Source organism: Pyxicephalus adspersus, chromosome 10, assembly GCF_032062135.1.
Source record: "Pyxicephalus adspersus chromosome 10, UCB_Pads_2.0, whole genome shotgun sequence".
NCBI lineage: Eukaryota > Metazoa > Chordata > Amphibia > Anura > Pyxicephalidae > Pyxicephalus > Pyxicephalus adspersus.
Window position 1 is genome coordinate 37,777,070 of NC_092867.1, and position 14,926 is coordinate 37,791,995.

The window sequence follows — 14,926 nt, forward strand, 5'->3', positions numbered from 1 at the left end:
ATTGTGAAGGCTGGAATCCGGCTGGCAGTGAGGCGAGTGTACGCGCACACTCGAGTCCGGACCGCGGTAATCCGCGATCGATGGCCGCGCGTACTTTCGCGCTTCCAGCGAGCGCGGATTTTATTGATGAATCAGGGGCAGTGTAACTTTATGCTCATAGTTGCACCCAAATTTTTAAAGTTCAAGAGCAAGTTTTGTACCAGTTCTTCATAATTTTGTGCTTGATGGTTACCCAAAAAGTTCTTGACAGCCATGACATAGCTGTGGCAGGCAGAAGCTTCAGTATCAGTCATGTAACTTGTGAAATTTAAATCATTTATCAGTGTCTGAATCTGGGGTCTATCAAAGATTCCCGCTTTTATTTTTTCAGTACTCAATCCAGGGAAGAATCTACAAATGTATCTGAAGCAATTACCGTTCTTGTTCGGAGCTTTAGCAAATTCCTTCAATAATCCCCACTTTATGTGTAGTGGGGGGGAGAATGATTTTTTTCTTTGTCAACCATTGGCTCGGTAATGATGCACCTTTTTTCATGTTTTACCTTGTCATGGTTGCCTTGGCCATGTCATTTTTTTCCACTGATTCTGCTTTGCTCTACTATCCCACAAGCAGATGAAACATGGGTACTTTGTATATCCACCTTGCTGTCCAAGTAGGAAGTTCACCATTTTTAAATCAACACATACGGACCACTGGTGTTCATGACAGCAAAGCTTTTGTAAGACCATTTTGATATTTTCAGATTCTTTTTTAAGTTTTGTTGAGTGACCAATTGGAATTGATGCATAGCACTTGCCATTATGCAGTAAAACAGATTTCAAACTTCGAGTGGAACTGTCAATGAAAAGCCGCCAGTCTTCTGCTTAGTATTCTTGTACACCCATATGGGCTAGTAGTACAGGGATTTTACAACAGTATATGAAGTCTCCATATTCACTGAAATATAGTAGGAGTGTCACCTCTCTTGTCCTATAAACCATTATTTTCTCTTCTGGTCCCAGACAGTTCTTTTCTTTTAGCCTGGATGCTAAAAGTTCAGATGCTTGTTTTGACAGACTTAGGTCACTTAATAAATCATTGAGCTCTTCTTGGGAGAACTGCTGGTTTGATGAAACACTTCCTTCATATTCACTTCCGCTGCCTCGATTACACTCCAAACCCTGTATATCCTCCATGTCAGATACAGGAATATTAGGAAGTATACTGAACACTGGTATGGAAACATCAGCACTGGTATAGGCAAAGGTCATTTGGTACACTAAAATTCAAACTTTTCAGTTTTCCATTTTCCCACTGACATAGACACAAGTTTTGCATACCATATGGGGAGCCAAATACTTATCTTGGTCCCCCAGTTTAATAACAAAATAAGCAAGAATTGCTTGTTTCACAAATTCTGTAATGTTTCTTCTCTGTTTTTGCTGGGAATGTTCACCACAAATGTAGCAAAATACATTGGGGTCATTTAAACAACTCATAATTCTGTAAAAAAAGAAAATGTATGAAAAAAAAGAAGGCAAATGAAAGTTTAATGATAGTAATGCTACATTTAATATACTGTATAAAATGCAAAACATCGGTGTAAATAAAGATTGATAATAATATGCTGTGTTAACATTTGTTGTTGGTAAAATTGTCTATTCTGATTACAGTATCACAAGAACTAGGAACAATTCAATGAAACTGATGTCATTTCTGGATTCAGCAGACCTGAAATTCACTAAATATATTAAAAAATCCTTGGCAAGTGATTTTTTTTTTTTTGTTGAGCTGTGTAATAGATTGAAGAGGGTTGAGATAAGGTGGGGAGTTGGAGGTTAGGAGAAAGTGTTAGAAAAGTATTATTATTATTAATAATAGTATTATTATTATTAATCATAATAATATTTATAAACAGTAAGTAAGGTACACTTACCCTGGTAAGTGTTGTGTTGACGACTGCAGCCAGGTGCAACATGTGAAGGGAGTACGAATATAATATAGGCTGTTAGAAGGTAAGTATTTCAGATGATAACTACAGTACACATCAGCTTTTAGCCGGTTACTAAGATGCACAGTAGGCACCCTCCTATCGACTGGTGGTTGTAACAATATTGACCAATAATAATATTATTTGCCAGTATTTATATAGCACCGACATATTACTCAACGTTTTACATTGTCATGTCCATAGCTGTCCCTCAAAGGGCCTCACATAGTCATGTCATAGTCATATGTCTTTAATACAGTCTAAGGTAAATTTTAGGTGGAAGCCCATTCACCTTAAAAGCCCATGTTTTTGAAATGTGGGAGGAAACCAGAGTACCAGGAGAAAACCCACACAAGTAAGGAGAGAACCTGCAAACCATATGTTTGTGTGCTGGCTGAGGTTCAAATCTGGGAGCTAGTGCAGCAAAGACCAGAGTACCCAAAAAAGCAATGTTAATCAACAAATACATAGTATACTGTACATGTGTGTTGTTTTTTTAAACAAAGCAATTTTTTTTTTTTTTTAATGAAACACAACTTACCAGAGTAGTCTCCAGCTTGGGCCCACCATCATCTGCAACTACTGTCAGGGAGTAAAAATCTCCTTTCTCTCGATCTACCAAACCTTTCACTGTGATTGTACCCTGCAATTACATAAGGGTGAAAATATGAGATAGACATCTTGGTCTGGGTCTTGATTGTACCACAACTGTTAACTTTAATGTGTACTTGTAACCTACACTTGAATTGCACTCAGTTGTTTTTACAAGCATCATTTGGTTTTATGAAACATAACATGCTGTGTGTATGAACTCATTCATTTATTATTATTAATCAATCCTCTGCTGATTTATCCTGTGTTTATAGAAGTAGGTTTATGTAAAAAATATTAAGCAAGAATTATTTCATCAGAGATATTATATATGTCTAGGTAATAAAAACAAGTATTATCTCTATAAACAAAGTAACATTAGAAAGAAAGAACACAAATCTCTATACAAACAGGTTAAGGAAAAAAAGCAAATTGTTTTTTTTTTTTTGCAATATTCGTCTCCAGTCCAGATATTTTTCACAGTATATCCTGGACCCACTTTAACCTGTGTCTGGGCAGTAAAATGAGAAGCAGCACAGTACAACACATCTCTATGTCACTGTAAGTCATTCTTCTATCAACATGATTCTTTTAAGCACATGAAGTTACTGATGCTGCTTCTTCCTTGTACTCCAGGCTGCAGTACAGGGACTGCAAAAGACTAATACCACCTAGGTATGTGAAAGTTCATTTACCTGATATAAAGGGAGGGTTGTCTTATATTTGAGTATTTATAGGTAATGATGTATTAATGATTACATGGCTGATTATTTGTATTTTGTATTTTGTCTAAAGTTATGCAGTAACATAAGGGCTCAGCTCACTAAAAGGTTTTAGTATTGTATCCTAGAGTTTTCCTTTTCAAAAACATCATATCTACAAACATATTTGTATTTAAACTGTATAGTTTCTTAGGAATCATGTTATCACCCTGTCAATTTGATCCCTTTAAGCTTTCCATATCAGACAATAAAGCTCCTGATAAGCAGATAAGCCTGAAGCTAGCGATATTTTAAGAACTAACGACTCTTACAATATTCAAAAAATTGAATTCTACTCTCAAATTACAACAAAGATGGGTAATAAAGTTTATATTTAGTATATTTAGTTTATCTGAAAAATTAATTGTATAAAAAAACATTTAAATCAATTAGCAAAGAACACACATCAATAAAAATACCACCTATCAGAATGGTTTAATGAATTGAACCTAAAAGTTTAGTTTGACATCACCGATAAAGAGCAATTTAATAAGGAGGCAAAAATAGAATTTGTCCTACTCTGAGAAGTGCTGCCAGTGATGTCTGTTATAAAACTCTAACTCATATCTTAACCCTCTGGAGACCTAAGAAGATGTAACCTCTTAAAAAAATGACAAAGAACAAAAAACATTTAGCAGTTCAGATTTTATTCCTAGCTCAAAGCTTAGCCAATAGCTAAGATCTCTAACAGCACAGTGATCCTGCCACCTGGATACGAAATTTCAAAACAATCACAGTATTATTGGTAAGCACTTGAAACTAAAAGACAAACCTTTCACTTGGACCGGGGGTTGGAAACTTTTTGGACTACTAGGCCATTTCAGTAGGTCAAGAAGGCACACTAGGCCAGAAGAAACAAGGTGTCCAAGGAAAGTTTTTTTTATTTAAAAATACAGTACAATCAATGATGTTGCATGTTCTTAGAAACAGAAAGTGCTGTTGGTGTCATTGCACACTAAACACAAGGCTTTGTTGCCGCGTTGGGCGAAGAATATTTGTCAGTCCATTCGGGGTTTAAGATACAGCATTCAAGGTCAACCTTCCAGACTGGTAGCTGTGCATTGCTTCTGCTCTTAGGCATAGTAATTGGGGTTACTGTGTGGGAACTCGTTGATATCAATATCGCGGGAACTCACGATAACGCGACAATTCAATTAGGCTGGATCCAACAATAAATAACTAGGGGGGCGTTTAGCGGGACTGCAATACTGGCTAGGCGGTATCCGACCTAAAGGCCAGAGTTTGCCTACCCCTGTCTTAGAATATAGTATATCCTGATTATAGTCATCATCCTGATGACTCACAACTGATCGTGTTGTAATTGTTGCCTGGTAGATCTTTCTACTTGCCTGAGTTGTTTCCTCCTCTGGGTCTACATGCAGGTAGAAAGTTGAATTAGTAAATACATTTTGTCTCTCCCTCTAGATAGTTTTTTGTTTGAATAAGGTAGCCGCTCCTTAAAATATAATACATAGAAAGTGGATTTGAAAGATTGGAAGTGGAATGTGGGGATATTTGGGGAAGCTAAGAGTAGCATGAACAAAAACATAAAAAAGAATGTTAAGTATTATTATTTTATTAACAGTATGATGGAAAGGTATTTTAAATTTGCCAGTTAAAAATTTAAAAGCTATATTTAGTGCAAAGGTGCAGTTATCTTATTTTAATTAGAGCTTATTGTATTCTCCTCCAGACTCCATTTCTCTAGTTTTAGCCCATACAGTTGGATGAATTATGACTCACAGGGTGTAGCTAACCATTTGTGAAATATGACTGTTTTTTGCCTGATGCCAATTCTCAAGCAAAAAAAAATACAAAATACAAAAAAAAAACGAAAAACAAAACACAATGTTAAGTGAAGGTTAAGTGATTAAAATACAATGATGATTACAACTTCCACCAACATTATTTCAACAAATCATTTGTTAAACAAACATCCAGAAAATAATTTTATCCAATTGTCTCCAAAATGCTCTCAACATATTTCGCAAACTCTTTTCAGTTTCTTCAGGGGAAATAAATACTGAAGGGAGTTAAAAATGTTTTAATGTAATTGAAGTTACAGGTTAAATCGCCCTCAAGAAGGTATACCCCGACAAACCAACAGGGGGAGGAGAGGTAATGGCAAGGGCTCCACCTAATGTAAAGAAAACATATGAACATGGAGAACATGAGGCTTTCCACACTGTGATGTTTTCTATATATCAGGTGTACCTAGTAAATGTATCTACCTTCCACCAAAGGTTTAGGGAACACATGGGAACAACATTGTAATGCTAATGAGCTACAATCTAATGCAAATTAATTTTTAGATAAACCATATGGTAGTTTTTCCCTTTGGATCTGTTTCCAGAGATTCTTCTGACTCCCTCTAACAATTTAGTTGATAATACTATGTACAGTACTTCAATTGCTTCAAATAATTGGCAGGGGCTTTTAAAACAAGTTTTCCTAACTTTTACAGAATGTGATTTACAGAAAAGCTGCATGCAGTAGATCATTGGTCCCATCCTACCTCTACCTCTTCCTTCAACAGCAACATTGGTATTAGTATTTTATTCAGGGGGTTAGTGTTTAAAGTGTAAAGCTGAAAATGTAAATTGGCCACAAGAGCCTAATTTTCATGAAAAAGACTTTTCTTCTCTAATTATGGCCAAATTTTAATTAAAGTTCCACCTTATTGCATTTGCGTGTGTTGTTAAAGAGCTTTCCACTACAAAATGACCAGCAGACATTAAGTTCCTATGTCACTGTTGTACAGACACTGGTCTGTACAGAAAAATATAAAGAAGGTATACAAATGTGCAGACATCTTCTATTATGTGGAAGGAAAATATGAATATTTTTGTGCCTGGGAATTGTGAACTCATGTATCCATGGTAACTAAAAAGATCTGTAGAGCACAAAAAGGCATAAATGTATAATAAAATATGCATGCTTAAATGCACATAAAACCTGTATTTTCCATTACACTAAAATTTCTACTTGCCGTGATTTTATCAATCTTGAAGAGGGACAGAGCCTGGGCATTTGTGTTCTGGTCAAAGCGATAAGTCAGCTGGTTCAAATTATCAATGGACCGTGCTTGTACCCTTACTACTTCAGTGCCTGTAGCAATGTTTTCTAATATCACAGCCTCATAGGTGGTGCTGGAGAACTGAACAACTTCATCTGGTTCATTCATCAACGTGATATACACAGTGCAGAAACCTTGGTTGTATGGAGGAGCCTGGTCTGTGGCGGAGACATTCATAGTGTAACTGATTTTTGTCTCAAAATCTAAATAATCTATTGTGGTTAGAAGACCAGTGCTTCCATCAATCTCAAATTTTCCATCTGAGCCTGACAACAGCTGGTAGGCCACAAGTCCGCCATCACCTGTAACATAAAATAAGGCATTTATTTTTATATTCCATGTTAACAAAAAAGAAGTTTATGCTATTTATTGAATGTATTAATCAGTTGTATTAATGTTTCACTTTCAATACATACTCAGTTTTCCTTCAACTGGTGCCAATAATGAAAGTTGAAAATGATTGTTTTGAGCTACTGAAAACCGCATACTGCCCTATGCTTACTAAATAAATACATATATACACAATGCATCTTACTCTTTATATGTTTTCATCCAAGCCAATATGTTAACACCTAATACCAGTCATTTGATAAACAAAAGGGACTTATATCACCATAGAGAGAGGTAAAATGTAAATCAAATGGACGTCAGCTACAGTACATACATATCTGTTCCTCATTGATCTCCGATGCATTTTAACCTGATGATAAACGCAAGAAGAATGCACCTGAAAGCAAGCTGTATTGAAAGCCCAAAGCGTTTGGCACAGTTCTTTTAGATCCTTTACTGCTGTAAGGAAAATTGTGAACATACTGGAAAACCAATATGTCGGCACATAGAAAAATCAAATTAGGCGAAGATTATATTTCATGAAAATTCACAGTTTTACTGCCTTGCTCTAAAATTTCTGTGCTATCACAAAGTTAGAGTTACATTATAAAGATGTGCAATTGATGTGGTGTGTTCTAAATTACCTGTGTCTCGATCTGTACCTCTGACCACCGTAACTGAAGTCCCAATCCCAACAGTTTCACGTAGGCCCAATCGACTATACTGCTGTTGCGTGAAGACTGGTGCTTCATCATTAACATCGTCAACATACACAATCACCTGATAGGAAACAAAACCGGTAAAATTGATTATATTATGGTCCTTTACTAACAATATTGCATTTGAAGGCCACAATAGGCTTACTGTAGGACAATTTCAAAATGTCAGATTAGAAAACCATATACCTTTGGAACACCTCTCTGCAAACCAACTGTGGGCTCAAATGGTAACACATAATAAATGTTCCTGTACAAAAAAAAATGTTTACCTCAACACAAAGTCACCACTGTCCTGTTCCCTATATTTTTTATGTTGGGTCATATAACAAATTCCGGCGTTTTGAAAGTAACATCAATCAAGAAAGTGATGAGAACAGACAAGAACTATGTAATTCCCTCAAAGACTGGAGTTCTGTAAAGAGATCTTACATCAAAGGGAGAAAAGGTAGCTGCAGCAGCCATGGAGTGTCAAACGTACAGGTAAGTGTTCTCTCTTGGAGACAAGAAATGACAACTGCAATGCACACATTTAAGAATTTGGCAAATTGCAATGGAGAGATTTTTTTTTGATACACACCTACTTTCTAGTTGTTATCAAAGTTTTTTCCAGGATATAAAAACTAAGACAAAACTGTATAGGCCTTTCTACACATATATAACCTAACTTACCCTTACAGAACTTCTCATAGGGCCTTGATCACTGTTATATGCCTCCACCACTAACACATGAGATGAATTGGTCTCTCTGTCCAGAGCCCTGGAGCCACGCACAAGTAGTCCTGTACTAACATCAATTCGAAAAATATTCCTTTCGTTTCCTGCAGAAAACAAATGATATAATTGAGGTGAGGTCAAGCTAACAGAGTGTACAGGAATAATCTCAACAGTTGACGAGCACTGTAAACAGACCAGATTCTCATCCGATATCAGTCCTGAGGCGATTATCATCTGACGTATTTACGTAGCCGAAAGTTGTGTGCCGGCATACTTCAACCTATATGTACTGTCAATGTAGTACTGATTGACAGAACATAGTTAATTCAATCATTATAAAACACAATGACCATAAAAGAGATAACTGTGTATTAGGATTCTGTCTACTTTAAAAATTGTACTAAATAGTAATAAATTATTTAAATGGTCCTTAGTTCTTCTGTGCATTTCACTAAATAATATACTACTTCAATCAAATTACATAGCATATGTGTTTATAATGAGGTGAAACATGCCAGGAGAAAGTTAAAACAAAACTGCAATGGGAGGGCCTAGACAATAGGAAGGGGTTGGTAGTTAGGTAAGTTTACAAAAGGAAGGGGCACAGGATAGTGGTTACGTCTAGAGAATTTCAAGCAGTTAAATGTGTGGGTGCCCAACGTTTATCATGCATCACTGCTGGAGCATGTATAAGATGTGCGGTCAAGTTTTATTGCATGTTGCTTTCATTTCTACTTGTGTAAACTCTGTGTAGAAATACTGCATTGGCTAATTCACACAATCATTACCCTCACATTATTGATGCAAAAACATGCACATTTGTAAGGCTATTTTCTAATCACTATCACTAGCTTCTGCCTGGTTTTAGCAATAAGGATGTATGGTCAATCTGTCTAGAAAAGCTGAAAAATGTGGTGAAGATAAGATACAGATTCATGAGATAAAGTATTAGATGATGAGAAGCTGTGGCTTTTTTATCCTTTTAATTTTAAAAATACTATTTATACACCTTGTGAAATGACGATTTTTTTTAAGGAAATCAGCTTGAACTATCATAAATAATGTAACTCCCTAGTGAACTGACCATAAGAGTCCATTAAAAACCAAGTATATTTGTTACTGAAACATGCAGCAAAGTTAGATCTAATGCCCACACAAAATGCACTGCCATACAATTTATTGTAGGACCGCACAACCCAAATTGTGAACTGTCTGTTCATTATGTGTACTGTGTTAAAGAAAATGTGCTAGTCAGGTTTCATTGTGTATTTTTGAGCTTTGGTAACACATTTAAAATGACCACACATTAAATGCACATGTAATTTGTGTGAATGGACCCTAAAGTGAGGCATTTTGAAAAACACTATAAGCAAACAATACTTGTACATGTTTAAAGAGTTTATCTGTTGGTTGTATCTGTTTTTAAAGTAGATGTTAATCCTAAATTACATTTACTTTACTTTGATTTCACTTTGTTTCATCCTAAGGGATAATTTTGACCTAAGGCAGCCACTTCCTGAATCTATGTATACGATTAAATTATGGCTGCTTTTTATTACTTAGTAGAGGTTTCCTGATAATGACAAAAATATGCCATGTCTGTAAATGTGTGTTGAAACTGACATTGGTCTTCAGCAGATGCCCTTATGTCTGTGCAGGAGGACACTTGAAAAACAAGGATAGGGCGTTGTCAAAGTGTACACATGTATCTAGAGGTTTTGCAGAATGCACATCAAAAAGAATGTGTCCTATCAGGTTTCTTATATGGCACCTAAATAGAACTGATCAGCATAACATAGAGTCTGTAATTGCTAATTGTCTGGATTCTATGCTGACCCATTAACTTTAATATTTTTAGAGTCATTCTCCCAAAACAAGTATGCAAATCAAGTCAAATAAAAGACAAAGTCCCTGATTTGCATATATTTTTTTAATATCAGTGACCTATAAAGCAAGATGGTCATCATATTATCAAACAACTTGCATTGTTTAAAACATTGTTTAAAATTGTGTTCATCAATGTCAGCCTCCAAGTAATTCTTGCTAAGCTTCTTTAAGAGGGCATCTATACCCATACCTGATAAATTATTTATAAACTGTGTTACATCAGCAAGAAAATTGGTCATGGATAGTCCGTGTAAGAGCAAATACATTTGTAATACCGCTGCCAAAATGAATTATTTCCTTAGATTAAACTGACTCATGACAAAACAAGAAGCTTTTCTTTTCTTGACAATGAACCTGTTAATAAAATTTCTGTATGTTGACCAAAGAAGTGTATCAGGAACAAACGTTCATTAATTTGATGACACAACAGAGTAAGTCAACGGTTGCAAATGAGCACAAAATATATACAGAGAAACATTTACTGATTTATATACAATAGACATACTGAACAAAGATGAAAAGGAGAAATGACATTTTGTTAGCTAGGGAATCTCTGGCAGTTAGTAAATGATATTCTTGTTTGCTTACCGCTTACAATACGGTACCAAACCCGTCCATTCTCCCCCTCGTCTGCATCACTAGCTTCCAGCTGAAAAGAATAAAATTATCCACTATTTAACTATTGCTTGAAATGGAAGCAAAACAATTAACCACAGAAATACCCTTTATTACACAGCAAAACACAGTTTATATACTTTTACTTTTAACAAAGTGTGATGCTAAACTAAAAGGCAATATAGTGACTTTGTCATAACATCTAGGCCACACACTACTTATGAATAAAAATGTATGCTAGGTTTATATATATATATATATATATATATATATATATATATATATGCTCTGTATTCTGTAACAAGCTTTTTTTGGACAAGGCTCACAAAAGCCATGTTGAGCATTACTGGATATTTGTACTCATGGTGAGATTGAGATGTAAAGGTTGGTATTTTGTGCCTTCCTATTTTATTATACACGTCAGCCCAAGGTAGATGTCAGAGTATAACTAAATAACTGACAAGGCTAGTACACCTTAAGGATAAAGGGCTCAAATTTGGACCGTGAAATGTTGGGACTTTGACTTTGATTTATTTGTATGTATGTATGTATGGTATTTGTTCTCTTTTCCTGTTGCAGATTATTTTTAAGGCTCTTACAGAAAAGTTTATTGGATTTACATTTTGAAGCAGACTATAGGTCAAATATAGACTTTACAGCCCTCCTGCCCAACATGCTGCTTAATGCTCAAAAAAGCACTTTCAAGGGTGAGTTGTGGCAGATACTGCCCAAGCAGATACAGCTAATTCAAGCCTCATTCCTAAGGCATATACACACACACACATTAATTTTATGTCACAAGAAATGATCTTTCTTGAACTACCGTAGGCTGTACACATAGCTTTGTTTATTTCAATGGAGAGGGGAAGGGGAGGACAAGTGGGATTTTCCTCCCCCATAGGAAAATTACAGCAGTCGTCTCTGGTCAATCATATAATGACATTTTAGCCACAATAAAACGCTTAGCTAAACATTGGGGGACCACTGTACATAAGTTAGCTTTTCATCTGACACCATCATGATTGTTTGTATTAAGAGACCGTTATCTAGTAAGTGTATGTAGCTCAACATTTACCTTCTCTGTGTACAGAACACACTTTAGACCCAACACTCCAGCAAATATTACGATAAACAACAATAGCTCAGGATTAGTGTAAATATGATTGTTTTGGGTATTGGTATAAACTTTATTTGTGGAAAATTAAAGCTGAAGACACTGAATGGTGGCGAGGGTTGTACACACAATATTAGCAGCATGTGAACCCACCAGTCTGTAAATGGAAATTGGGCTGAAATAAATAAAGTTTGGGATGATAAAGTATCTCTGGAAAGGAAGTTGGATGAATTGGCTTAGAGGACAGACATAAACAGAATATTTCCAATTAAACAATTGCCAGTGCATTCAAAAAAAAGTATTTGTGGTTATCTTAGGAAGACATACCAAAAACATATGGCTTCTAAATGTGTGAAGGATATGACAGAGCAATTTTAGGTAAAGTTTAGCCTTAAACCCCATTTATTTGCAATTTTTTTTTTTAACAAATATGATTTGAGTTTTTAAATATGTATACACACAATACAAATTACCTACATACATATAGTAATTAACATAACAAACACAAACTAACCAAGGATTCGAGTTAGGTGAACCAGCATCCAGAGCCATCATAAAACAAGAATATAAACCATATATAATGAAAATCTAGAACCATATGGATGAGACAACTCAGCAACCAGTGCCTTTAATGAATCAGTTAAACTCCATTAGAAAAAATCAAAACCCTTGGGAAGAAAGGACAAAAACTAACACATAATAACAAAAATATCAGGACAGGTGAGTGGAGGAACAGTAGACGTGGACAGAAACAAAGGCAGGGGGAGAGGGGGCATGGGATAGGAGGAGGCAGGAAACTTATAAAACAGTAATGAGAATCAAAAAAGGGGGTATAAATACTCCTCCAACGCTATAATAATCCTGATTCCAATTAGGTTGTGTACCTCAGGAACTGAGGAGATTTTTTGAACTAGTCCTATGCTGCCCAGGGTAAATTAAACTGTTCTAACCGATCGAACATCCTCCGCAACCAATTGTTCCATGTGATGGATTTTCTCTAATTCTGTCAGCTATTCCTTAATGGAAGGAACCACTGATTGCTACCAATTCTGAGGATTTTAAGAACCTTTCTTGGTGGATTTGATCGTACCCGAAACCATAGACAAGAGAGTAACCCTAGGATTGTTAGGGATATGAGAACCCGTACAATCGTTTAAACAACTGGATAATTGTTTCCCAGAATCGGCACACAGCCGAGCATTTCCACCACAGATGTATCATAGACCCCTTTGAAGAAAAGCAGCGACAGCAAGTATCAGAAATCTCTGGGGAGATATGATGATGCTCGACTGGGCACTGGGTTTTCCATATTTGTCGCCATATTGGTATATCAATTTGTGAAATCGATCACTGAAGCGTTGGTGTGCAAGATCATATAACTCTAAAAGATGGTTTTGAGCTGCTGTCAACTCTAGGAATATATCAGATGACGTGTTTTGTTTATGTAATCGCTCCAAATTATTAATTTTATCGGAAGTAGCTGTAATCTCCTGTGATCTAATTTTCTTAAGACATGCACCATGCTGTATTAGGACCCTGAATAACTGCTTTCATGGCCTCCTATTGTATAGGTAGGGAGAAAGTGTCTGAGGTTTGGTCCCCAATAAAATTGGTAATAGCACCAACAACCGCTTTTGCGCATAAAGGGTCCTTGAACAATGAACAGTTACATTTCCACGTCCACCCTCTAAAATTTACTGAGACTGATTCATGGTCAGAGCATGGGCATGAGTCAATAGTAGCCAGGGGGTGCAAATCTAATGCAGGATGACTAACTAAAATTTAGTCAATGTGGGAATACATGCGATGAGGATTGGAGTAAAAGGTAAATTCCTTGGAGGTCAGGTGTAAAGTGCGCCAGATATCCAATAATCTTAAATCACTTAATTTAGAGCAAAAGGAATTCAATTTAGAATATGGGACGGGAGTTTTGCCAGAAGAAGTGTCAATTCCAGGATTAAGGGCATGTTGAAGTCGCCCCCCACTACACTGGTGCCTTCAACAAACCCTTTCAAAATATCCAAATATTTGATTGTGGCTACCGTGACTTGATAATTTGGTGAGTAAAGCCAAGCCAATGAAAACATGTCGCTCCAGATGGATACTTTAAGAAAAAAATACCTACCCTGAGGGTCAATAAGGGAGTCCAGTACCTGTAGTGGTAATTATTTATAGAATGCAATACAGACTTCCCTCACCTTGGCATTCGGATTGGACCTGTGATACCATGTGGTATAGTAACAGTTGCGAGAGATGGGATCCTATTAGTCAGGAAGTGAGTTTCTTGAAGTATCTAGATTTGTACTCTCGCTTTGTGTTGGGCATATAAAAGTTGTGAGCATTTGTTAGGACTATTAAGTCCTTTAGCATTGAGGGTCTGGACCTTCAGTGGTTGTACCTGAAAATGCTGCCTGGACATGAGTGCTGATAACCAAGAAATTAAAGTATATATGAAGGGGTAAAAAAGGAAGGGGGTACACAAGGGAAATATGAAACACTAGGGGAACAAAGAAGACAAATGAACAAGGCAATCACCAGACGAGCGAAAAGGACTACCTTCCTGCCGGTGGGGCAAGAAAAACTAACTTGGGGAAAAAAAAAGGGAAATCATCCCAAATTGCCATCAACAAAGGACAGTAGGCCTATGTGGGGAAAAGTGTCAGCCAACAATGGGACATGTCCAAACCTGCCCTAGGGGCCCCATAAACCTAGAATGGGTGATGAGGAACATACAATAAATACAATAAACTAAAATAAATAACTACATGTTGTATAACAAGGTATATTAAAACAAAAACCATCTTATAGCAGCCTCCCAAAATCAGGTTTATAAACAGCAATAATCCCTGCAAAATAGAACAGCCAACATATAGGGAACTAATAACCCATCAGAACCTAAATATGAATCTATAAAATATTGCTGCCACATCAAGTTAAGTGCCACCACCCCCATGTGGTGTCAGCACACAGGGTATATAAATATCTATGTGATGTATGTGTTGGCCACCAAAAGGCCACTCAAGAGCACCATCCTCTGTCCTAATAACTGGGATGTCTTGCAAATAAAGTTGATCTAAAATTAAGAGTGGGTTACAGGCATAAACATCCCAATGAATGGACAGATCATTAAGGTATTAAAAGACTGTAAGG

At 36.3% G+C, this 14,926-nt stretch overlaps 1 protein-coding gene across 1 annotated transcript in view; it reads right to left on the reverse strand.

Annotated features, from left to right (window-relative positions):
• CDH23 (cadherin related 23) overlaps window positions 1-14,926 on the reverse strand; it is a 190,322-nt gene that overhangs the window by 110,720 nt on the left and 64,676 nt on the right. Inside the window, exons 13-17 of the mRNA XM_072423981.1 lie at window positions 10,636-10,696; window positions 8,116-8,264; window positions 7,372-7,507; window positions 6,311-6,699; window positions 2,511-2,612 (exon numbers count right to left, since the gene is read on the reverse strand). Coding sequence (XP_072280082.1) covers window positions 2,511-2,612; window positions 6,311-6,699; window positions 7,372-7,507; window positions 8,116-8,264; window positions 10,636-10,696 — 837 coding nt within the window. The remainder of the gene's footprint in view (window positions 1-2,510; window positions 2,613-6,310; window positions 6,700-7,371; window positions 7,508-8,115; window positions 8,265-10,635; window positions 10,697-14,926) is intronic.